This window comes from Panthera uncia (genome assembly GCF_023721935.1).
Source record: "Panthera uncia isolate 11264 chromosome C1 unlocalized genomic scaffold, Puncia_PCG_1.0 HiC_scaffold_3, whole genome shotgun sequence".
NCBI lineage: Eukaryota > Metazoa > Chordata > Mammalia > Carnivora > Felidae > Panthera > Panthera uncia.
The window spans coordinates 62,161,615-62,188,712 of record NW_026057584.1 but is presented as its reverse complement, the minus strand read 5'-3'; the positions used below and the strand labels follow the sequence as shown (position 1 = coordinate 62,188,712).

At 37.2% G+C, this 27,098-nt stretch overlaps 1 protein-coding gene across 3 annotated transcripts in view; it reads left to right on the top strand.

Annotated features, from left to right (window-relative positions):
• Positions 1-925: 925 nt before the first annotated feature.
• Positions 926-27,098, top strand: part of UBR3 (ubiquitin protein ligase E3 component n-recognin 3) — a 246,149-nt gene continuing 219,976 nt past the window's right edge. For all 3 annotated transcript variants that reach the window (XM_049616028.1, XM_049616027.1, XM_049616026.1), the window contains exon 1: positions 926-1,524. In XM_049616028.1, the coding sequence (XP_049471985.1) occupies positions 980-1,524 (545 nt within the window). In that variant the 5' untranslated portion in view covers positions 926-979. The remainder of the gene's footprint in view (positions 1,525-27,098) is intronic.

Genomic DNA, 27,098 nt, shown 5'->3' with positions numbered 1-27,098 from the left:
GGAGTGTCTGGCTGGCTCAGTTGGTAGAGCATGGGACTCTTTAAGACCTCTAGGTGCGAAGTTCAGACCCAGATTAGATGTAGAGTTAAAAAAAAAAAGTTATATCATCAAGTAAGAAGAGCCATCCTTTTGAAGAAAATAAATTATAGGGGCAGACTGTGCTAGAATTGGTTTGTAGGGTGAGTGAGAGGAATACAGTAGTGTGGGAACTAGAAGCAATAAAGCCCCAGAGGCAGGAAATGATAAAGGCTCACAAAACAGTGAACAGTCCCATTGGTCTCTTTCATAGGGCAAACCTGGAGTAGTGTCAGGAGATAAGGACAGAAAGATGGGTTTTTGAGAGAGGATTTAAGGAGCTTGGCTTTTTTTTCCCACTTAAAATCTTGAACAGGAATATGATAGTAAGAATGTAGTGTACTTTAATCGCCTAAAAAATGTACTTTAGATTAACTTGGTAATAGCGTGAGGGTAAGAACTGATTTAGGGGGGAAAACTAGGAGTTAGCTTTAATAGTAATAGTGATTCAGTAGTAATTAAGGATTAATAACAATGGGAATCTACATCGTAAAACGAAATGCAAATACTTAAAGTACATCTGCAAGATGCCGTGTGTAATTCCACAGTCCAGGTAAATACAGAAGAAAAAAGTCCATATGAAAGATTTTTCATGTGGTCCATATTGAAGTGGCCCGTATTTACTTATTTATTCATTTTTAAGGCGGATCCTTTATTTCGGTAGCTCTCAACTTGGAGAGCCAAGAGGAGGGGGAAGTAGCACCCGAGGTCCCACGAGAGAGGGGCGGGGAGCAGGCCCCGCAGCCCGAGGGGGCGTGTGCAGGGGCGGGGACGCGGACGGAGGTGCGCGGCAGATCCGGGGTATCGCGAGAGTTGGGCGGGCCGAGCAATCGCAGCAGTCAATTCCCCCACCCTCCCGGGAGGAGCCGCCGGCCCTGGGCTCTCCAAATTCTGAGCTCTCATCATGGCGGCGGCGGCCGCGGCGGCCGTCGGGGGGCCGCAGCCGCCCCAACCCGAGCTGCCCGCGCCCGGGCTGGCCCTGGACAAGGCGGCCACCGCGGCGCACCTGAAGGCGGCCCTTAGCCGGCCGGACAACAGGGCAGGTGCTGAGGAGCTACAAGCGCTGCTGGAGCGAGTCCTGAGCGCCGAGCGGCCGCTGGCCGCGGCTGCGGACGGCGAGGAGGCGGCGGCAGCCGGCGGCGGGGGCGGTCCGGGGGCGGCCGAGGAGGAGGCCCTGGAGTGGTGTAAGTGCCTTCTGGCGGGCGGCGGAGGCTACGACGAGTTCTGCGCAGCAGTGCGGGCCTACGACCCCGCGGCGCTCTGCGGCCTGGTCTGGACAGCCAACTTCGTGGCCTACCGCTGCCGGACGTGCGGCATCTCCCCCTGCATGTCGCTGTGCGCCGAGTGCTTCCACCAGGGCGACCACACCGGACACGACTTCAACATGTTTCGCAGCCAGGCTGGGGGTGCCTGTGACTGCGGGGACAGCAACGTGATGCGGGAGAGTGGGTGAGTGGAGCCCCCCTCCGGGGCGGGGGGCACGCCGGCGGCCCAAGCCGGGTCTGGGGAGGCCTGGGGCGTGCGGAAGGCTGGGAGCCGACCCTGAGCTGTCACGGGAAGGGGGTGGAGGAGGGTGCAGCCACACGGGGATGGAGGTGAGTGAGCTGTCAGCGGCGGAAAGGGAATGGGGAGCGGGGAGAGCAGAGCGCATGTTTACGGAACGAGGCTTTCAATTTTCGGGGAAGCCAGGGCGAGTGTGTGGTAGCGACAGAAGAGCCAGTGCGTGGGGCAGGAGGGGAAGGAGGAAAGGGGAATCTGGGGAATCTGGTGTCAGGCTGTCAGTTGTGTACTTATCGGGAAAGGCTTCAAAGCTGCCTGATTCTTGGGAAGAAACTGATGATGTGATTTGGATTGGGTGGGCGGGGGATGGTATTAGGGACGGAATTGGGTCGCAGGATTGTAAGAGTCGGGGAGGTGGTCTTGCAGCCAGCTGCAGGGGAGAACGTCTTGGGGAGAAGGACTTCTGAACTGTCAGTGTGTCTGTCAGTATCGGGGAAGGAGCTCTAGCGCTTGTGAGGTTGAGGGAGGAGGGAAGGGGAGGGGCCTGCATGAAAAGTGACTGTTGAGCTGTCAGTGGAGTATTTGGTGTGCTGGAATGACATCTAGAATTGGGCTACTGAACAGTCGGTTACAGAATATCCTACACACCAGAAGAACAAACAAAACACTGAGCGAATTAGGAATCGAGTGTTAGGTCTTCTCCAGTTAAAAGGGCACTTTATTCACTCGCTAATATGCGAACCTCTATCTAAAGAGGGACAGTCAACAAATGTTTTTTAGATAGCAGCAATGTACCAGGGTGTTGGGACTTAGGACAAAAGGCATTTCAGAGGTTGCAGTGAGCTAACGAGTTGGTACGTGTATACTGTCTTGGTTTTGGGACACGATATCAATGTCTGGGGAAGTCCTGGGAAAAGAAGAAACCTGATGCAAGAGAGGACATTTTGTCTGGGCGGTAGTTGAAAAGATGTTAGCAAACCCAGTTATTCAAGTTTAAAATTTTTCAGGTTTTATAATTGATGATAGAGCATAATCCCTTTAGAAATGGTCACTGTTTTCTCCTTTGGAGTATTTGTAGGTTACTGTTACTATAGAACCTTTGTATCTATCAGGTGCAAACAAGGCACCTAGGATATCGAAGATGAACAAGACATTGACCTACCTCTTAAGCCGCTTAAGTAGAGTAGAAAATGATAAATTCTTTAAATAATCTGGAAGTTAGAGGAGGCTTCTGTGCAGAGGCAGTACTTCAGGAGGGAGGTATTTTGACCTTGCTACTGCAACTACTAACAACAACAACAACAACAACGGCAGTAGTAATCACAGCCAACATCTGAGAACTAGAAAATGAAATGTTAAAAAAATATTTAAATATTTAACTATTTAAAAAATTAAATTCTTAAAAAAATTAATATATGAATAGCTAAAATGTTCATATAGCTAAAAAAGCAAAAGAAAAAAATAAAAACATGCACGGTTTGAAGTTTCCCTCCTATCTTGTCTTTTATCTGCCCAGTTCCTTCCCACCATTATTACTTTTCCCAGTGCTTAAAAACGAATAAGGATGAATATGTATTTTGATGTTTCAGTTTCTTTTATGTAAAAGGTAACATATTATATACACTGTTCTATACATCTTGCATTTTTCACTTATCCAAGAGGTCTTTCCATGTCATAAATCAGTACTCTACTTTAAGAGTGTTGTTAACACTTTCCTGGTTGGCTCAGTCGGTTAAGTGTCTGAGTTGGGCTCTGATCATGATCTCATGGTTCGTGAGTTCAAGCCCTGCATCTGGCTCTGTGCTGACAGCTTGGAGCCTGCTTTGGTCCTCTCTCTCTCTCTGTCTCTGTCTCTTTCTCTTTCTCTCTTTCTGCCCCTCTCCTGCGTGCACTTTGTCTCTCTCTATCAAAAACGAATAAAGGTTAAAAGGAAAAAAAGAAAAAAAAAAGTGTAATTAACACTTTGGATTTTTATCCATCTGTTTGGTAAACAGTGGTCGAAGATTAACTGCTTTACATTATGTAACTCTTTTAATCTCCAACCTTTCTGAGATTGTTACTGTCATTATTCTCATGATACAGAAGAGGAGGGTGGGGCACAGAGTTTTAAAAACTTGTTTAGGATTATACAGGTAGTAAGCTAGGTATCCTGGCTGCAGAGAGTCACAACTCAACATTTCTCTCTACTGTCTCTACAAATAGCATTCCTATTGGTACTTCCGTTCTATACTGTGTTTTGTCTTTTTTTCTTTCTTTTTTTTTAATATGCCATTACTATTTGAGCTTTTGTTTATTTTTCTTTTTAAAAATGAAAAAAAATTTAAAAGGGATTTTAAAACAGGAATTGGAACAATCCTTTACTGATATTCAGACTTTTTTTAAAATTAAAAAAAATTTTTTAATGTTTTTATTTATTTTTGAGACAGAAAGACAGAGCATGAGCTGGGGAGGGGCAGAGACAGAGGGAGACACAGAATCTGAAGCAGGCTCCAGCCTCTGAGCTGTCAGCACAGAGCCCGACACGGGGCTCGAGCTCATGGACCATGATAGACCTGATGGTCTGATGATAGACCTGATGGACCTGAGCTGAAGTCTGAGACTTAACCGACTGAGCAACCCAGGTGCCCCTATTTAGACATTTTTTACTTGTTAGACTAGGTTAGCATTTGGGATGCCCCTAAACAAGGTGAAAGTAGGAAATAATATTGATTCTGTCTTGAAGTTTGGAACACGGTAGTAATTGTCGAGTTGATCTGATTGAGTTGCAAGTCTGACCTGTAATTGTGATGCTTCAGTGCTGGGGTGGAAAGATCTCTGAGTTTCTTTGAAGGTACTCATACAGGTTTTCGGGCATTTGACTGTGTCAGATAGTCCACATCCTAATCTTACAACATTTACCTTTCTTTGCTGACATCTGGTAGATTCTTATTTTTTTTCCTAGACAGGCAGTGCTCTTATGAGTTGATACATAGTACTAAATAATTACTGTTGCCTATCTGAAAGGCAGAGCTGTTGCTGTATGTGCTAGCAGCTGCCATGTCCAATTTCAAGGTATTCCAAGGTAAACAATAAAAGTATTGTGGCCATGTAAATATTCTGAGATTTTTACAGCTCTGGGTTAGAAAGAATAATTCCAGGCTACACAGAATTAATCTACTGCCTGGAGAGACAGAGGTGATGTTAGCCAACAGTGCAGGTTAAAAGGCTGCCTCTGGAACCTTTTCAGAACTGGAAATCATCAACAAATTATAGCAGTTTTTCTGGTGGGCAAAGCTGGACTATCCTGGCATGGACAGAATATATTTAACTTTTCTCAGTTTTCTCAGTTTTGATATTTCTTAAAACCCTGTTAGGTTGCTAAAAATTAAAGATGTGTTGTTTTGGAGTTGTAACTGCCATAGAAATTTATAAATCCCATTGTTCAATAAATTTTTAAGCAAGTATTCTATTTTTCTCTGTATCTGTTTTCTTAGTAAAAGAGAGAAAAACCTGCTGTGCCTTAATCCTTTCCCCAAATGTCTGTTTTGGGTAAGATTTTGTATGATTGGAGATGGGGAAGAAGCTTGGATCCATCACAACCTATATTACTATTTAATTTTCAAATTTATAATTATAGAAATATGGGGAGAAGATTTAAGTTATTTTTGATTAGTGTTATAGATATAATGTAATATTAACAGGTATACAAACCAAAGGAAGAAAACAACTGAGAATTCATTTGTGGGATGAAATCACAAAGGCTATGGAATGTGGAAGCTAGATATTAATAACTATATTATAACAGTGTAATTTTGCCATTAATGAATAAATGCATCATTGTCACAAATGGTTGAAGGATGGATAAATTTTAAAAAAGTAATGAAAAATCTAAAATCATATCTGATTGGTTTGGGGTTCTGATGATGCTAAGCAGAAGTTGGAATTTTAAACAATTAGTTCTCAAATTTTGATGAGATGATGACCATTTTTATGTTCTATCCTGTATTTATAGATTTTTTTGTTTTTTGCCTCCTTGCTTGTTCTTCTTACACATTTTAAGCTCCTTAAAAACAGGAATCTCATCTTGCAGTTAATCAGAGGCCAGCATAATCTCATGCACTTACTAGATGCTTAGTAAATTGTATAAAATAAATTGAATTCAATTGGATAAAATAGTGCTTGTTGTATCTGAAAATTTACCCTAAGATTACATTGGTTTAGGTATTCAGGAGGTGGCACTGATTATTAAATTCATAGCATTTTTTTTTCAGAGTGATTTAGGTTTAATTTCCTTCTTTTTTAATTTCAAAAGTAATACATATTGGTTAGAACATAAAAGTAAGTGGATAAAGTAAAAAGTAAGGGTTCCTCTTTCCTCCATCCCATTCCTCAGTGAGAGATTTCCCTTATTTTCTTTTGAGCTTAGCTATACATTTAAAAGGTATTAGTTATAATTTACTCTGCAATTGTAGATGTTTTGTTGTGAGAAATTTTTAGGTTATTTGGTCTGTGGCAGTGCCAGAAATGGAAGCAGTGAATGTCTGGTTGAATTGTGTCATACTCTGCTGTACCAGGCTTTTTTCCCCTTACTGTATTTATTGCACACGGTCTCGTATTAGTGCACATAGAACCATTTTATTTTGTTTTTTTTATAGTTAAATTATAGTTCATTGCATTTTTAATTTTTTTTCCTGTTAATTTATGCTGTCATTTCCCTACTGGTAGACATTTAAATTGTTTTCAGTTTTAGAGTATTATAAACATTGTTGCAGTCAGTATGCTTATATACACTTACTTGTATATATGTGTGTGCACATGGGTGAGGATAAATTCCTAGAAGTGATATCTTGCTTAAAGGAAGTGTATATTTTAAGCTTTGATAGACCTTCCAAAGACATGGATTTACACTCCCACTGACAATGTATGAAAGAGCATGTTTCCCTATGTCTTGGCCAGTGTATATGGTGTTATCTGTATTTCAGTCTTTGTTAAGTGAGAAGTGTATCTTGTTTAATTAATTATTCCTCCCTCCATTGCTCTTTCCTTCCAAACTGGAGTACTTTGAAGCAAATCTCAGTTATCTTATAATTTAATTTATGAATATGTGAATATGTATCTCCGTAAAGAGATAATAAAAATAAACTCATAAGAATAAAACATAACCCAAATGTCCATTGACAGATGAATGGGTCAACAAAAATGTAGTTTATACATAAGATGGAATGTTGGGATGCCTAGGTGGCTCAGTTGGTTTAAGCATCTAACTCTTGATTTTGACTCAGGTCATGATCTTATGGTTCCTGGGATCCAGCCCCAAGGTGTCAGTGTGGAGCCTGCTTGGGATTCTGTAGCCCCCTCTCTCTCTGCCCCTCCCCTGCTTACGTGCATGCATGCTCTTTCTCTCAGATAATAAATAAACTTAAAAAAAAAAGATGGAATGTTACTCAACCTTTAAAAGGAATGAAGTTCATTGAAAAAAAAAAAAAGTAAAAAAAAAAAAAAAGGAATGAAGTTCAGACACATGCTAGGTATGAAGTTCAGACACATGGATTGTGGTGATGGCTGCACAACAATGTGAATGTACTTAATACTACTGAACTGCACATTAAAAAAGTTAAATTGGTAAATTTTATGTATATTTTATCACAATTAAAAGAACAACCACAATACCATTACCACACCTAAAATATTCACAGATATTTTTAAAGTCTTCACATATCCAGTGAATGTTCTGATTTTCCCAGTTTCATGAATGATTTCTTAGAGTTGCTTTAGAATTAGGATCCAAACAAGGCCCTCATATTGTGTTTGGTTGTTGTATCTCTTAGGACTCTTCTATGTTATAGCCCCCTTAAATCCATCCCCCCCCCCCTTTTTTTGTTCTCTGCAGTTGAAGAAACCTTCATTCTGAGTATTACTGATTGCATCTCTATGATGTGATGTTTAACTTGTTCCTCTGCCCATTATTTTCTGTAAACCAGTAGTTGGGATCTAGAGTCTTGATCAAATTTTAGGTTATGTTTTTTTTGTTGTTGTTTTGTTTTGGCAAGGAAACTTTATAATGGTGTTTTATACTTCCTGATTCATTGTATCAGGAGCTACAGATCGTTTCCTTGTCTCTCCTTTAGTTAATGTTAGGATTAACTTGTGGCTTAAATTTGTCAGTGTGATCCATTTGTTATAAAGTTACCTATCTTAAATTTTTTTTTTAATGTTTATTTTTGAGAGAGACAGAGACAGAATGTGAGTGGGTTGAGGCAGAGAGAGAGGGAGACACAGAATCTGAAGCAGGCTCCAGGCTCTGAGCTGTCAGCACCGAGCCCAATGCAGGGCTTGAACTCACGAGTTGCGAGATCATGACCTGAGCCGAAGTCGGACGCTCAACCGACTGAGCCACCCAGGCGCTCCATAAAGTTACCTATCTTGTTAAAGATTGTAGTAACTACTGATTATTATTGTCCAGACCCATATTTTCATTAGGGTTTGCAAAATGGCTATATTCTAATTGTAGTATTCCTTTCATACTCTAGTGAGAGCTTTTTCTAGACTACTTTTAAAATTTCAAGGATCACCTACACTCACATTTGGCCTCTGCCTGCACTGCCAACCTTATCATCTCCATTGCAGTGGGATCCTCATTTGTTTAACTCACTGTATGTACATTCCTGTCCTTGAACTTTTATGTTAAACCTTCTCCTGCAAAGTCCAGAGGCACGTTTTACTTTCACTGTCCAGCTCATTTGTAGGGACAACACTCCTATAACATAAGTACAGGGTGAAACCATATTGTAGGGTTTGATTTTCTGAATTGTAACAGTTTTTTTCATTTCTAAGTTATATCTCTCCAAATAACCAACTTTCAATATTTGATGATAAAGGCCTCTTTTGTTTATACCTCACACATATTTAGAGTTTTAGTAATTTGGTTAATCATATCATATTTTGTGTTTATTGATTTTGTGGGAGAGTGTTAGAGCTGATCTCCTAAATTATTTATGTATGTATCCATGCATTTACATGGATTACTTTGTGAAATTTTCTTCCTTATGAATCTGGGATTTTCTCTACAGCGATATCCATCTAATTCAGGTCACAAACTCAAACAAGGGAACAACGACATTCCTCATGATCCAAGAGCTTGGAGGAAGAAGAGTTGAAGAATTTTTTTTATCTTTTCTGTGTTCAGTGTACTTTTTTTTATTGCTAATTTACTAGAAATAGTATAGACAGATTCTTAGTGTAGAAGATTCTACTTGAGCTGGAAGTGTAATCTCTAGTCATCTTCATTGTAGTAAAGTTTAACTACAACACAGCAATTTGGAAGACTTATTAGATTGTAATTATTTTTTCTAATCATTTTAATGTTATATAAAAATCATTAAAACTGTTTTCAACTATGAAACATTTTTAATACACAGAAAGGTACAAAAATAATATAAAAATACCTTTGTACTCACCACTGGGATTAATAGATGTTAACCTTTTGCCCTATTTGCTATAGAGCTTTTTCTGGTCAAAGAACTAAAGGTCATCCTCTTCTCCCTTCCTTCCTCTTTCCCTCCTCAGGAGTTACCATTATCCTGAAATTCCCATGTCATATCCATGCATGCTTTGTACTTCTACTACATCTAAGCAATATATGATTGTTTTACTGTTAAAATTTTGCATAAATTTTATATTATGTGAATCTTTTTGCAGCTTGCCTTTTTCACTTACCAAGTTACTAATATGGATTAGTTCATTCATTTCTAACCACCATTAAGCATTCTGTGGTATGACTGAATCATGGTTTGCTGATTATTTTGCTACCAGACCATTAGATGCTTTACATTTTTGCATTGTTTCCACAGGGCTGCAGTGAACATTTTTGCATGTGTCTCTTTGTGTAGATATACTAGAATATTTTTAGGATAGATTCCTGGGAGAGGAATTGCTAGGTCATAGAGTGTGTTGTTCTTCGTGTGTGTGTGTGTGTGTGTGTGTGTATGTACGTGTATCTATACATATATATGTACATATATGTGTATGTGTATATGTATGTATACTTGTATATATACATATATATGTACACAAAATGTGTGTGTGTGTGTTGGATAGAAACATTTAAAAATTTTTTAATTTAAAATTTTATTTTAAGTTTTACATTTTAATTTTTAATTTTTAAAACTTTCCTGACTACTGGTAAAGTTGAACATTTTTTCATGCTTTTAGGCTATTTGAATTCTTCCTTTGTGAATTGCTGGTTCATATTCTTTGCCTGTTTTTTATTTTTTATTTATTTTTTTGTTTTATCTTACTGAGTTTTAAGACTACTATATATATATATATTCTAGATCCTGATCCTTGGTTATGTGGATTCCTGATTTCATCTTTCAATCTGTGGCTTGTCTTTTCCTCTTGTAATACACAATAGTGTTATAAAAAAAAGCTTTAAATTAAAAGTGTAACTTTCCTTCTATAGTTGGTATTATTTGTTTCTTTTTTAAATTTTTATTTTGAGAGAGAGAGTGGATATGCGCAGAGGAGGGACAGTGGAAAGGGGCAGAGAGAAAGGGAGAGAGAGAGAATCCCACGCAGGCTCCAAGAGCCCGATGCGGGGCTTGATCTTATGGTTGTGAAAATCATGACCTGAGCCAAAATAAAGAGTTGGATGCTCAACCAGCTAAGCCATCCAGGCATCCTTTATTTGTGTCTTTTAAAAGCAGTCCTATCTTTGTTTAGAAAAATGCTTATATGTTTTGTTTTAAAAGATTTAAGGTTTTGCATTTCATATTTACATCTTTATTTCCTCCGTCAATCTATAGCACTACCTCTCATATATCCATTTCCTACATGTGTCCTAAGCTTTCTGTTGTATGGGTATGTCTCTGGCAACAGTATCATACTGCTTTAATTATGGTGACATTAGAATAGTTATTGATATGGCAGGATTTCCCTTATTATTACTCTTAAAAAGAAACTTGGCTATTCTTGGTCCCTAACTCTTTCATTTTAATTTCAGGGTAACGTCAAATTCTGTGGAAAATTTCTGTCTGATATTGATTGGAATCATATTAAATTTGAGGACATTTTAAAAGGAGACATGTACAAGGATATTCATTATAATACTGTTTTAAATTGGGAAAAATTGGAAACAAGGAGATTAGTAAACTATGGTTTAATCATGCAGTAGAATACTTTACACTAGAATACATATATTGTTGTCTTTATAGTATTTAGTCTTCCTATCCATGAGAGTAATTGTTTTTTCTTCCAGTAAAGTAATTTTGTCCATAAGTTGTGTATCTTTTGTTAGATTTGTTCCTCATTACCTTATTTTTGTTTCTACTATAAGTAGTATCCTTTTAAAAATTATTTTTTCCAATTTCTCATTTTTTGCTTTTTTGGTAATATTTTATATTATAAACATTTTCAAATGCTATTGAGTTTTTTTATTGAGCAACCTTCAACCTTCTCAAAATTTTTTTTCCCTAATAGTCAATCTGTAGATTTTATTAATGAGTGCTTGCTTTATATCAGGAATTTACATATATCTCATTTAACATTTTCAGCAAGTCCTAGGGATTGATATTAGCATCTACATAAGAAAATACTATCTCAGAGAAGCAACTTGAGCAAAGTTACACAGCTCTTATTCACATTTGTTTCTGTCCATATCCAAAGCCTGTGTTCTAAGCTCCTTCCTGGCACCTCTGTTGTTACTGTGTAGTAGTGAACGTTAAAGAAAACTTTACAAAGAATTTGATCTGGTGGGAGATTGGGAGGTGAAGGATGACATTGTGGATAGAAGGAACAGAATACATAAAGCTTCACAGGCATGAAAGAATATAAGGCAATCAAGTGCTAGAGTAGTTCTCACCTTCTTTCTTGAATAATGTTAAAACAATTTATTTTTAAGTTTATTTATTTTGAGAGAGAGAGAGAGAGACAGACAGAGTGAGAGCAGGGGGAGGGGGAGCGAGAGGGGAGACACAGAATCTGAAGCAGGCTCCAGGCTCTGAGTTTTCAGTGCAGAGCACAACGCAGGGCTCAGCCCACAAGCTGTGAGATCATGACCTGAGCCCAAGTAGGAAGCTTACCTGACTGAGCACCCTCAGGCACCTCTCTCTTAATAATATTTAAACTGAGTAGAGAATTCTAGTTGACATTTGTTTTCCCTTGCACTTTGAAGATACTATTCTGTTGTCCTCTGGTTTCTATTGTTGAGAAGTATTTCAGTGTAATTGTTTCTTTGCAAGTAATCTGCTTTATTTATTGGTTGCTTTTAAGATTTACTTTTTGGTGATCTGTAGTTTCACTATGATGTGTCTAGGTGGGACTCTATTTGTTGGGTTGGTTCTAGATGAAGATTTTTGTCTCATAGCTTCTGGAAATTCTCAACCATTGTCCCTTTGAATTTCAAGTCTCTCCCATTGTTTCATTTCTGTTTTGGGATTGCTATAGTATATTTGTTGAATCTTCTCATTCTGTCTTCTAAATCCTAGAGCTTACTCATTTTCTACTCATTTATCTTATTTTGGGCTGAATTGGGGGTGATTTCCTAGATCTATCTTCTAGATAATTTCTTCACCTCTATCTCATCTGCTGTCTAGCTTGACTATTACATTTTTTTTTTTTTAATAAATGTAATTTTCAGCTCTAGGAAAATCTGCTTTTGACTTGGCCTTCTTAAAAAAAAAAGTCATTTTTTTTTTTAAGTTTATTTTGAGAGAGAGAGAGCGCGCACGTGTGTGAGTGTGCACATGTGTGCACGAGAGCAGGGGAGGGGCAGAGAAAGAGGGAGAGAGAATCCCAAGCAGGCTCCATGCTGACAGCGTGGGGCTTGAACTCATGAACTGTATGAGATGATGACCTGAGCTGAAATCAAGAGTCAGATGCTTAACCGACTGAGCTGCCCAGGTGCCCCCCAAAGTCTTATTCTTTAGTTAGGGTTTCAATTCCTTCTATGCTTGTAGTAATTTTAAAAACATTTGTGTGTGTGTGTGTGTGTGTGTTTTCAGAATTTTTTGTTCTATTTTTCAAATTTTTTGGAAAACAAACCTGCCGTGTATTGTGCCTACTGACTGTTGATGGATGGTTTCTTTCTGTTTTTGAAATTTTGGAATGTAATCTCTTCTTTAGTGTTTGTATTTAAGTCCAGTGGTAGAGTGAAGTAGGAATGCTTTTGCTGTGGGAATACCTTGTGGTTTGGGTTTGTTTGTTGTTTGTTCTGCCAGCTGTCATAGATATCACAGATATCCCAGTGCCAATTAAAAAAATTAATATTTGGCTTGGGGAGTTCCAATACGACATGAGTAATGTAAATTTGAACCCCAAACTAGCATGCAGCCTAGATTTGGGGTTTTGACTTCTTAAGGGAATTTTAACCCTTATTCGTTGCTCAGGTTGAGATACCCTGCCCATAGGCGATTTTATTTGGAGAAGTAGGGACAGTTTAATGGAAGATATTCTTGAAAGAATCTCTGGAAATCTCACCCTGTAATTGAAGAATTTCCTAGAATACTGGTTTGGAAGAGTATGTTATAGTTCTGATTTATTAACTGTGATATTTTCATCATCACAGAACTCCAGTTAGCTTCTCAGTCATCTATAGAAAACTCCCATTTTTGACAGGGTATCTTTGAAATTGGCAACTTTTAGTTTAGAATTTGTGAGAACATTTCTACCTGTAAGGCCATGTTTGGGTTGTACCTCCAACATTTGTTATCTTTTTGTCTTTGGGTAAATCACTTAATTTTCCTTGGCTATAGTTTTTCTCACATGTACAATGGGAATGATGTTTGACATGCCTACTTCAATTTATTTATTTATTTTCAAGATTTTTTAAAAATTAAATGGGATAACACACACATATAGAGAATGGTATTATTCCCATTTTATGTGATTAATTTCCCAGGACTGTGAAACATTTTGGCATGTCGTATTAATATTCTATTTATACTGATGGTCTTGTGGACAGAGCCATAAGAAGCAAAGCCTTTTTTTTGGAGCATTGCATTGGAATGCTTGAATACGGCAATTGCATATGATTTTAGGGCATTTTGTGGTATTAGCTTTGTTGGAGGCATAATTACAAATTGTACACATTTAAAGTCCACCGTTTAAGTTGCCAAATATGTATACCCCTGTAAAACTATCACCATAATCAAAATAGTAAACATAGCAATGATTCCCAAAAGGGTCCTTGTGCCTTTTTTTATTTTATTTTATTTTATTTTTTATTTTTTAAAATATACATCCATATTTTTTAAAATATACATCCAAATTAGTTAGCATATAGTGAAACAACGATTTCAGGAGTAGATTCCTTAATGTCCCTTACCCATTTAGCGCAACCCTGCCTCCTACATCCCCTCCCATAACCCTCAGTTTGTTCTCCATATTTATGAGTCTCTTCTGTTTTGTCCCCCTCCCTGTTCTCATATTATTTTTGTTTCCCTTCCCTTATGTTCATCTGTTTTGTCTCTTAAAGTCCTCATATGAGTGAAGTTCCTGGTGCCTTTTTTAATCCCTACCTCCAGCTTTTTCCTGTGCCCTGTCCCCCAGCAACCACCTATCTATATTCTGTTGCTATGGATTTATTTATTTATGGATTTATTTTCTAGAATTTTGTATAAATGGAATTATATAATATGTATACATAGTTTTTGATCTGTTGTCTTTCAACATAATTATTTTGAGATTCATTCATGTTGTGTAGTTCATTTCTTTATCGATAAGTAGCATTCCACTGTATGGATATACCACTGTTTATTTGTTCATCTGCCAATGAACATTTGAGTCATTTCTAGTGTTGGGCTATTACATATAAAGCTGCTATCGACATTTATATTCAGGTTTTTATATGGATATTAACAAGTCTTTATAGGGATACTTCATATCTGTTGGGTAAATACCTAAGTATGTTTTGAGTGGATCATATTGTAGATTTATGTTTAATTTTTTAAAAATTAAAAAGTTTTTTAGTATGGTTTTGTATATATTATAAAAGTTTACATTTCAATTATTTTTCAGTGTATGATTCAGTACATTAATCGCATAATGTTTAACTTTTATTTACTTATTAAAAAAATTTCTTTTAATGTTTACTTATTTTAGAGAGAAACAGAGTGCCAGCTGGGGAGGGTCAGAGAGAGATGGAGACACAGAATCCCAAGCAGGCTCCCAAGCTGACTGAGCCACCCAAGCACCCCTAACTTTTAAAGAAACTTCCAAAATGTTTTCCCATTGAATGTTCCAGTCTATATCAGCAATGTGTGAGAATTCCAGTTCGTCTGAATTCTTGCTAATACTTGCTGTTGGTCATTCTTTTTAATTTCAGCTCTTCAAATAGCTATGTAGTGGTGTCTTCTTGTAGTATTAATTTGCATTTTCTTAATGGCTAATGAATTTTTAAAGTATCTTTTCATGTCCTTTTTTGCCATTGATATATTTTGTTTGGTATTGGCTCAAATATTTTGCCTATTTTTTTCTTACTGGTTTATTTTTTTCCTTTGTTTCTAATTATTAACTTTTTTTTCCATTTTATTTTATTTAATGAATTTATTTTTTAAAGTAGGCTCCAACACGAGGCTTGAACTCCCAGCCTTGCGATCAAGAGTTGCATGCTCCACTGACTGAGCCACCCAGGTGCCCCTCTAATTATTAACTTTTGATATAGTTCCTTATTTATTGTGGATACAAGTAATTTTTCAGGTATATGATTTGCAAATATTTTTTCCTGGTTTATGGCTTATCTACTTACAGTATCTTTTGAAGACCAGAGGTTTTTAATTTCGGTGAAGTCCAACTTATCAATGTGTTGGCCTCTTTTGGATCCTATCTTTGATGTTAGATCAAGAAGTATTTACCTAACTCGGCATCAAGATTTTCTTCTAGAAGTTTTATAGGTTTAGGTCTATGATCAATTTTGAGTTAATTTTTATATATGGTATGAGGTATGGCTCAAAGTCCATTTTGTTGCATATGGGTATCCAGTTGTTGAAAATACTGTCCTTTCTTCATTGAATAGCTTTGGCACCTTTGTCAAAAAAAGAGTTGTCCATATATGTGTGGATGTTTCTGGACTTTCTGTTTGTTTTTGTTTTTTTTTAATTTTTTACAGTTTTTATTTATTTATTTTGAGAGAGAGAGAGAGCACGAGCTGCGGAGGAGCAGAGAGAGAGGGAGAGAGAGATTTAGAAGCAGGCACTGTGCACTGTCAGCATGGAGCCCAAAGTGGGGCTTTATCTCACAAACTGTGAGATCATGACCTGAGCTGAAATCAAGATCTGCGCTTAACTGACTGAGCCACTCAGGCATCCCTGGACTTTCTATTTTTATGCCAGAGCCAAACTCTCTGGATTACCGTAGTAAGATTGTAGTAAAATCAGATAGTATCAACTTTCCAACTTTAGTATTTTTAATTTCAAAGTTACTGTGGGTAACTTTGCATTTCCATATGAATTTTGGATTAAACCTATCAGTTTCTACAAGAAAGAAAGCCTGCTTAGATTTTGACTGGGATTGTGTTGTATCTGCAGATCAGTTTGGGGAGAACTGACATCCTAACATTACTAAGTCTTCCAACTTACAGTAAATCTATTCATTTTTTAAGGTTTTCTTTAATTTCTTTCAGCAATGTTTTGTAGCTTTCAGTGAACACGTCTTGTACATTTTTTAAATGACTAAGTGTTTCATATTTTTATACTATTATAAGTGGTAGTTGAAAATATTTCAATTTCTGATTGTTGCTAGTAAATAGAAATCCAAGTAAATTTTGTATATTGATCTTGAACCTTGCTAAACGTATTTATTCTAGTAGCTTTTTGTAGACTCCATTAGGTTTTCTATGTAGGTGAGTATGCTGAGTCTGAATATAGTTTTACATCCTTTCAAATCTTAGTGCTGTTTATTCATTTTCCTGATTACGTGGAACAGAACCTCTATTACACTATTGAGCAGAAGTGATAGATATGGACATCCTTATCTTGTTCCTGATGTTAGGGAAAAGTAAATCTTTTATCATTAAATATGATGTTAGCTATAAGATTTTGTAGATGTCTTTTCTCAGATTGAGGAATTTCTCTTCTGTTCCTGGTTTGCTGAGAAAAAATTTTTTTAAAAAATCATGAATGGGTTGTTGGATTTTGTCAAGTGATTTTTTGCTTCAAATGAGATAATTGTATGGTTTTTCTTTTTAATTGTAGATATGGTGAATTACATGGAATAATTTTTGAATATTGAACCAGTCTTGCATTCCTAGAATAAACTGTATTTGGTCATGATGCATGTCTTTTTTTACATATTGCTAGATTCCAATTGCTAGTATTTTGATGTGAGGATTTTTGTTTCTGTGTTCAAGAGGAATATTGGACTTCTTTTGTCATATGTTTGTTTTCTTCTTTGGTAATATCTTTGTCTGATTTTGGTATCAAGGTAACGCTACTTATGTAAGATGAAGGAAGGTTTTCTTCTTCTATGTATATATTTTTAAGGGTTTATGAAGAATATAACTATTTCTCCCTCAAATGTTTGGTGGAGTTGGACAGTGAAACAATAAGTTTAGAGTATTTACTGTTGGAAGCTTTTTTAAGTAAAAATTTATTATTTTTTTTTATTAAGTTTATTTATTTTGGAGAGAGAGAGTGCAAGCTGGAGAAGAGCAGAGAGAGGGAGATGGAGGATCTGAAGTGGACTCTGCTGCCAGTGACAAGCCCCACACGGGGCTTGAACTCATGAACCATGAGATCATGACCTGGGCTGAAGTCGGATGCCTGACCGACAGAGCCACCCAGGCGCCCCAGTTTCTTTAATGATGTAGTACTTATTCAGGTTACTTTTTTTTTTTTTTCTTATGTACAGTTTGGCAGTTTTAATCTTTCAAAGAATTTGTCCATTTCATCTAAATAGAATTTTCTGAGCAAACAAAAATTTTCATTTGTGTTGCCCTTTTCATGAAATCAGCTTTTGGTTTTATTGATTTCTCTGTCTCTTTTTTCCCCCCATCTGTTCTTTATTTCACTGATATGTGCTCGTTATTATTGTCTTCCTTCTTGTTTGGGTTTAATTTTGTCATTTCTTTTTGATTTTTTTAAGGTGGCATTTTTAGATCAATGCTTTGTGACTTTTTCTAATGTCAGTGATACTATAAATTTCTATGTACATTTTTAGAGGAATCCCACAAATTTTAATGTTTTTATTTTTATTCAAGTCACACTATTTTCTGTTTTCCAGAGCTTCCTTGTTGGCCCAAAGATTTTTTAGAAGTTTTGAGGATTTTCCAAGATTGTTTTTTAATAATTTCTAGGTGAATTCTGTTATAGTCAGAGAACATACTTCTATATCAACTTTTTAAAAATTGTTAACTTTGGGGCACCTGGGTGGCTATGTCAGTTGAGTGTCTGACTCTTGGTTTTGGCTCAGGTCATGATCCCAGGGTTGTGGGATTGAGCCCCATGTTGGGCTGTATGCTGAGCATGGATTCTATCTCTCTCTCAAAATAAAAATAAATAACTAAATAAAATTGTTAACTTTTTTTTTTTAAAGGTTTCCTTCATAGCCCAGAATATGGTCTAACTTGGTGAATGTTCCATGTGCACTTGAAAAAAGTGTGTATTATTCTGTTGTCAAGTGTAGTGTCTTAAAAATGTCAAAATGTTTTTTTCTATTTCTATGAAAAACCCTTTTGGAATTTTGATAGGGGTCACACTGATTCTATAAATTGCTTTGTCTAGTATGGACATTTTATTTTATTTAAAAAAAATTTTTTTTTTTAGCGTTTATTTATTTTTGAGACGGAGAGAGACAGAGCATGAACGGGGGAGGGTCAGAGAGAGGGAGACACAGAATCTGAAACAGGCTCCAGGCTCTGAGCTGTCAGCACAGAGCCCGACGCAGGGCTCGAACTCACGGACCACGAGATCATGACCTGAATCGAAGTCGGACACTCAACCGACTGAGCCACCCAGGTGCCCCTAGTATGGACATTTTAACAATATTAATTCTTCCTGTCCATGAACATGGGATATATTTCCATTTATTTGTGTCTTCAATTTCTTTCAACAGTATTTTATAGTTTTCAGTGCACAAATCTTTCACCTCCTTTGTTAAATTTATTTCTACATATCTTATTGCTACTACTGTAAATGAGATTTTTTTTTCATTTTACTTGCATATAATTCATTGTTAGAATATAAAAATGCAATTGATTTTTGTATGTTGATTTGTATCCTGTGATACTAGTAATATTCTAATCGTTTTTTGGTGCAGTCTTTAGGGTTTTCTATGTATAATATGTCATCTGTAAACAGATAATTTCACTTTTTTCTTTCTGATTTGAATGCCTTTTATTGTTCTTGCCTAGTTGTTGTCATTAGGACTTCTAGTGCTTTGTTGAGTAGAAGTGATGATAGTAGGCATCCATATCTTGTTCATGATTGTAGAGGAAAGCTTTCATTTTTTCACCATTTAGTATGAGGTTAGCTATGGGCTTGCCATATGTAACTTTTATTATGTTGAAGTTTATTTCCTCTGTACTCAGTTTGTGGAGTTTTTTTTTTTTTTTTTTAATATATGAAATTTATTGTCAAATAGGTTTCCATACAACACCCAGTGCTCATCCCAACAGGTGCCCTCCTCAGTACCCATCACCCACCCTCCCCTCCCTCCCACCCTCCATCAGCCCTCAGTTTGTTCTCAGTTTTTAAGAGTCTCCTATGCTTTGGCTCTCTCCTACTCTAACCTCTTTTTTTTTTCCTTCCCCTCCCCCATGGGTTCCTGTTAAGTTTCTCAGGATCCACATAAGAGTGAAACCATATGGTATCTGTCTTTCTCTGTATGGCTTATTTCACTTAGCATAACACTCTTGTGGAGTTTTTATCATGCAACAGATGTTGATTTTTGTCACATACTTTTTCTGCATCTGTTGAGATTATTGTATGATTTTTATCCATCATTCTGTTAATGTGGTGTTACATTGATTAATTTGCGTATTTTGAACCATCCTTATATCCCAGGGGTAACTCCCTTTTGGTGTAGGATCTGATTTTTTCATGTGCTGTTGCGTTCAGTTTGCTAGCATTTTGTTGAGAATTTTTGCATCAATATGCATCAGGGATATTGGCCTGTAAGTTTCTTTTCTTTTAGTGTCTTATCAGAGTAATGTTTGCCTCGCAAAATGAAATTGAGAGTGTTCATTCCTCTTCGGTATTTTGGAAGAATTTGAGAAGGATTGGCATTAATTCTTCTTTAAATGTCTGGCGGAATTCACCAGTGAAGCCATCTGGTCCTGGGCTTTTTTGTCTGGGAGGGATTTGATTACTGATTCAGTCTCTTTATGTTATTGGTCTGTTCAGATTTTCTGGTTTTTTTCATTGATTCAGTCTTTAGTGGTTGTATGTTTCTAGGAATTTATCCATTTATTCTAGATTGTCAAATTTTTGGTATTTAATTGTTTGTAGTAGACTCTTATCCTTTGTATTTCTGTGCTACTAATTGTAATTTCTTCTCTTTCATTTATAATTTTATTAATTTGAGTCATCGTTCTTTTTCTGTTGATTAGTCTACTTAAAGATTGGTCAGTTTTGTTTATCTTTGCAAAAAACCAACTCTTAGTTTTGTTGTTCTTTTCTATTGGTTTTCCATTTTTAATTTCATTTATTTCTGCTCTGTTCTGTTTTCTTCCTTCTGCTTTGGACTTTGTTCTTTCTTTTTTTCCCCCTCGTTCCTTGACATGTCAAGGTAGGTTGTTTATTGGTAATCTTTCTTTTTCCTTAATGTAGACATTTATAGCTATAAATTTCCCTCTTATACCTGCTTTTTCTGCATCTTGTAGGTTTTAGTTTGGTTTGTTTCCATTTTCATTTGTTTCAAGATATTTTTTTATTTTCCTTTCTTTTTCGATCTGTTGGTTGTTCAGGAGTTTATTGTCTAATTTCTGTGTGTTTGTGAGAATCCCAGGTTCTCTCCTGTTATTGATTTCTAGTTTTATAGTTTTCATTGTGTTCAGAAAAGATGTAATTTCAGTTTCTTAAATTTGTTAAGACTTGTTTTGTGGTCTAACATATGATCTTTTTAGGATAATGTTCTGTTTTGAGATGAATGTGTATTCTGTCACTGTTGGATGGAATGTTCTGTATGTGTCTGTTACATCTGTTTGGTTTATAGTGTTGTTCCCATCTGCTGTTTCCTTATTAATTTCCTGTCTGGATGATCTATCCATTGTTGAGAGTGAAGTATCACAGTTTCTTATTATATTATTGTGTTGCTGTTTATTTTCCTTTTAGAGCAAGAGAGAGTGAGAGCACACAAGTGGGGGAAAAGGGCAGAGGGGGAGAGAGAGAGAGAGAGAGAGGGAGAGGGAGAGAGAGAGAGAGAGAGAGAGAGAGAGAATACTAAACCCCAATGTGGGGCTTGTTCCCAGGATCCTGGGATCATGACCTGAGCCAAAATCAAAAGTCAGATGCTCAACCAGCTGGGCCACCCAGGTGTCCCTCTTTTGCCTACTTTCTAATTGAATTTTTGTTGTTGTTGTTGTTTTTTACAGTTGAGTTTTGAGATTTCTTAATATATTCTAGATACCTGTCTTTTGTCAGATATGTGGTTTTGATAACTTAATGATAATGGGTCTCAATGTAGACCTTTTGGGACTAAACCTACTTAGGGACTTTAGGGCCTCCTGAGTCTTGGTGTTCTTTTTATTTCCCCAAATTTGGGGTGTTTTCGGCCATTATCTCTTTATTTGAAAAAAATTTTTTTAAGTTTATTTTGAGAGAGATAGAGAGAGAGAGAGAGAAGGCACGAGCTGGAAGGGGCAGAGAGAAGGAGAGATAGAATCCCAAGCAGACTGCTCCATCAGCACACAGGCCCATGTGGGGCTCAAACTCACAAACTGTGAGATCATGACCTGAGCTGAGATCAAGAGTCAAATGCTTTTTTTTTGTTAAAAAATATATTTTTAAAAATATATTTTAAAGAGAGAGAGAGAGACAGACAGACAAAGTGCAAATGGAGGAGGTGCAGGGAGGGAGGAAGACACAGAATCTGAAGCAGGCTCCAGGCTCTGAGCTGTCAGCACAGAGCCCAACACAGGGCTCAAACTCATGGACCGGGAGATCATAACTTGAGCCGAATTGGGACGCTCAACTGACTGAGCCATCCAGGCGCCCCTAGAGCCAAATGCGTAACCACCTGTGCCACCTAGGCGTCCCAGCCATTATTTCTTTAAATAGACTTTTGGTCCCCTTCTCTCTGTCCTCCTTTTGTGATTCCTATAATGATGTATGTTGTTTGTTTGAGTCGTGTCTTATGAGTCCTGTAGCTTTCTTCATTCTTTCTTATTCTTTTTTCCTCTTGCTCTGCTGACTGGAGATTTCAAATGACATGTCTTGTTTTTATGCATTCTTTCCTGGTGAAGTCTGCTATTGAATAGTTCTGTTGAATTTTTCAGTTCAGTTATATTCTTCAGCTGTAGAATTTCTGTTTGTTTTTTACAGGATTTTCATTTCTTCTTGAACTTATTTTATTCATGTATTTTCCCTGTATTTTTGCTTATTTTCTATCAGGGTTTTCTTGTAGTTCACAAAACTTATTTAAGAGGATTATTCTGAATTCTTTGTCATTCAGTTCATCTCCATTTCTTCATAGAGGAACCTTATTGATTTCCTTTGGTGGTTTCAGGTTTACCTGATTCTTCTTGATCCTTCTATACTTATGTTGGGATGTGTGCATTTGAGGAAGTGGTCTCCTTTTCCAGTCTTTACATGTTCACCTTGGTAGGGAAAGATTTTCTTCATTCACCTCAGCCTGGGATTCTGAATGGGCCAGCTGATACTATTCATTGGCAAGCAGCACTTCAGGGTGTCTGGTTGGGTGGAGCCACTGCCTGTGCTCTTAAGTTGAGAGGGGTCCCCTGGCTGGGTTTTACTGTCAGATGGGTCTGCATTCAGGTGGGGCTGCTGGCTGGGTTCTGTGGTCAGGCAGGGCCATTGGCTGGGCTCCATAATAATCTCTGGTTGGACAGAATCGCAGGCTGTGCTTCCTGGCCAGGTAGTGTAGCTAGCTGGACTCTGTGATTGGGTGGGGCCACAGGCTAGGTCCTTAATCAGCCCTGATTGGGTGGGTCCCTAGGCTATGCTCCCTGGCTAAGTGCCAGTCTTTGTGTCCTGCTTGGTAGAATTTTTTGAATTCACCCCCTTTAAAAATTTTTTATTTTATTTTATTTTTCTCTTTGATTGTTCAAGCTGTTGAAAACTATGGGGGTTATAATATTTTATTATTTTGGCTATACTACATCTTACAGCTTAACTCTTTCATCTGGACACCATATGAAAATTCTTTCTTTGTACCTTGAAAAAATGTTCTCGTAGGTTTTGTGAAAAAGTTCTAGATCAGAAATTGGGCAGTCCTGACTCTAATTCCTTGAATTACTGGGTGAAATAGGTATGCATTTATACCTTTAATACAATATTGCCAAATTGTCCTCATATTTGGTATGTTAATTTACACTCTTCTCCGTCAGTACAATGAGAATATCCATTGCTTTAGTACTTAGCCAAGCACTAAGCATGGTCCATGCATTGTTTGCAGGTGTGTAAATTTTCAAATTTTTAAGGATTTTTAAGCCTATGTCTGTTACTGATTTCCATTTTAATTGCTTTGTGGTCTGAGAACATAGTTTGTGTAATGTTCATTTAAAATGTTTCAATACCATAAAGTGGTAAGATCCATATACCATTCATTGATATTTTCTGCTTGTCAGTACTGAAAAGCCATCAGTCTGGTTTGGACTAATTTCAGTGCTGGCCATAAGGCGGGCTCCATTGTGTATTTAGGCAGTTGTGTCCCATTGAGGGAGTATATTAGCTTGCTGCCATAACATAATACCATAGACAGGGGGGCTTAAACAGTAGAAATTTATTTTTCACAGTTCTGGAGCCTGGAAGTCCAAGATCAAGGTGCTGGCAGGTTTGGTTTCTACTGAGGCTTCTCTCCTGGGCCATAGATGGCTGCCTTCTCCCGCACATGGTCTTTCCTGTGTGTATGTGTGTAACCCTGGTGTCTCTTTCTCTTCTTCTTTTTTTTTTTATGTTTATTTTTGAGAGACAGAGTACGAGTGTGGGAGGGGCAGAGAGAGAGGGAGACACAGAATCTGAAGCAGGCTTCAGGCTCTGAGCTGTAAACACAGAGACCGATGCGGGTCTTGAACCTGTGAGCCATGAGATCATGATCTGAGCTGATGTCAGACGCTCGAACAACTGAACCACCCAGGCGGCCCTATTTTTCTCTTCTTATAGTGACACTAGTTGTATTGGATTAGGGCTCCACTCTATGACTTCACTTAACCTTAGTTACCTCCTCAAAGGTCCTGTCTCCACATACAGTCACAGTGGGGGTTAGGACTTCAATGTATGAATTTTTGAGGGTCACAGTTCAGTAGGAAGAAGAGGATGGAGAGTGGGTATATTGATATGTATGTTGATAAACACACACAGTGTAGATCATTTGAAAAGGTCTGTGTGTTTGACTACATAATTCTGTCAGTCAGTAATATCCCAGTACTTCTTAAAAATGAAAAAAAGGTATTTATTAGGATATATTTTATGAACAATGGAATGAGCTTTTAGCTGTTGTAGTTTGTAGTGTTCTATTATTGTTGGTTAGGTCTAGTTTGTTGATAGTGTTTTTGGTAGTTATCTATCACTGTGTAACAAATCACTCTGAAACTTAGAAGCTTCAAACAATAAAAATTTGTCATCTCATAGTTTCTATGGACTAGGGATTTGGAAGTGGCTTATGTGGGTTGTTTTGGCATAGTGTCTCATGGGGTTGTAGTAAAAACCTTGGCTGGGTTTACAGTCTTCCAGGGACTGGAAGATCCACCTTCAAGGTGGGTCACTCACATGACTGTTGACAGGAGGATCAGTTTCCTGCCATGTGGGCTTATCATAATATTGCTTGAAAAATTTCCTTTAATATTTCTTATGGTACAGGTATGATAGCAATGAATTTTCTCTGGAAAGATTTTGTCTGGAAAGTTTTCATTTACCTTCAGTTTTGAAGGGTGTTTTCTTTGAGGTAAGAATTCTAGAGTCACAGGTTTGCTTTTTTTCTTCTAGCGCTTTAAATATGGTTCTACATTGTGTTCTGATTATACAGTTCCTGTTGAAAAGTCTGCTGTCCTTTGTATTTTTGTTGCTCTGTACATAATGGGTCATTTTCTTCTGGTTGCTTTGAAGATTTTCTTTTTTTCTTTTTATTTTTTTTTTAAATGAAAAAAAATTTTTTTTACATTTATTTATTTTTGAAAGACAGAGACAGAGAGAGACAGAGCACAAGTGGGAGAGGGGCAGAGAGAGAGGGAGTCACAGAATCCGAACCAGGCTCCAGGCTCCGAGCCATCAGCAAAGAGCCCGGTGTGGGGCTCGAACTCACGAACTGTGAGATCGTGACCTGAGCTGAAGTTGGACGCTCAACTGACTGAGCTACCCAGGTGCCCCAAAGATTTTCTTTAAAAAAAAAAATTTTTTTTTTTAATGTTTATTTATTTTTGAGAGAGACAGAGACAGAATGCGAGTGGGTTAGGGGCAGAGAGAGAGGGAGTCACAGAATCCGAAGCAGGCTCCAGGCTCTGATCTCTCAGCACAGAGCCCGACGCAGGCCTCGAACTCACGAGCTGCGAGATTATGACCTGAGCTGAAGTTGGACACTTAACCCGACTGAGCCACCCAGGCGCCCCACTTTGAAGATTTTCTTACCACTGGTTTTCAGCAGTTTGATTATGAAGTGCCTTTGTATGGCTTTAAAAAAAGTTTATTCTGGTTGAGATTTGATGAGTTCTTGGATCTGTAATTTTATGGTTTTCAGCAAATTTGGGGAAACTTCAGCAATTCTTCAGATATTTGTGTTTTCTCCCCTCTTCCCCTTTTTGGGTTTCCAGGGTAATGCAAGACTGCTTGTTATTGTCACTCTTCACATAAGTTTTGTTTATGTTCTCAGTCTCTGTGCTTTATTTTGGATAGTTTCTTATTTTTTAAATAATTTTATTTATTTATTTTAGTGAGGAGAGGGAGCGTGCGTGCATGTGCATGGATGAGCGGGGGAGAGGGGCAGTGAGAGAGAGGGAGACAATCTTCAGCAGGCTCCATGCTTAGCACAGAGCCTGACACAGGGCTCAGTCCCATGATCCTGGGATCATGACCTGACCTTAAGTTAAGAATCAAATGCTAAACCAACTGAGCCCCCGAGACGCCCCATTTCTTATTGTTAGGTTAGTTAAATCTCTCATCTTTTTTTTTTTCTAGTGTCTAACCTACTGTTATCCTGTGTGGTGTATTTTTCATTTCTGATATTTTTCATCTGTAGAAGTTTGATATGGGTCTTATTTATCTGTTATCATGGTGTAAGGTGTGAGGAGATTACTCCTCCCCCGAATCTTTGCTGGTTACTCAATTCATCTCAATATCATTCATAATAAACCATGTTTTCCTCATAGATTGAAATCTGCCTTGTCATGAATTAAATTCCATATGGATTTGATTCTGTATTTGGATTCACAATAATTAATTTGTCCATTGATAGACCTTTTTATGTACCATTACCACATTGTTTCCTTTCTGCCCTTGAGCATTCAATATAATTTATTTACTATGTTAATACTTTAATACATGTACATTTCTAATTTTGCTGTCTTCTAATTTACTGTACATCTCTAATTTACATGTCTTCTAATTTACTGTACATCTCTAATTTACATGTCTTCTGATCCTGTATGCACACTGTGACTGAATTTAGAACTTAGAGTTTTCATAAATATTTTGCTTTTGTTTTGGTAGTACTTTAGGCCTCACCAAATAATATTAAATCTATATAGATGGAATTTGTTTTCTTTATTTCTAATAATTTTAGACATGAGATGAATTAATACTTTAAGCTGTACAAATTAGAGATGCAGAACTGTATATCTAGAGAAATGGCATAAGAACACATATAGGTGAATTTGGAACTGAATTTCTGACCTAACTTCACCTTTCTTTACTTTATGTTTATTTAATTATATTTATCATTAATGTCTATTACTGTCTTCTAAAATGTAAGCTCCCTAAAAGCTGTCTACCACAGTTTTGATTATTTTAAAGTAAGTTTTAATATCTGGTAAAGCTATTTTATTATTAGTCTTATTGTTCAAAATTTTCTTAACCTTTCTTTTCCGTAGGAATCTCAGAGTGACCTTGTTTATTCCTTACTGGTATTTTTACTGAGGTCATATTAAATATATAGGTCAATTTAGTGGAAACCATATATCTTTACGGTATGTCTTTTGTCATCTTTAGGAATTTTTTTTTTAAACAATTTTACTAGTTAGGCATGTCATTTAGTGTTTCTGAGGTTTCCCCATCTGTAAAATGAAGAGAACAGTTTATTTCAAGGGCTTTTAATATGGGATGCCTGTCTTTCCAGGGATCTTTGTGAATTACCTTAAATTATATGCAGAATAGTGTATATGTGTGTAATTTGTGCTATTTGGGAATGGGATGTATATGCCACAGTCTGATTTTTAGGGGAGC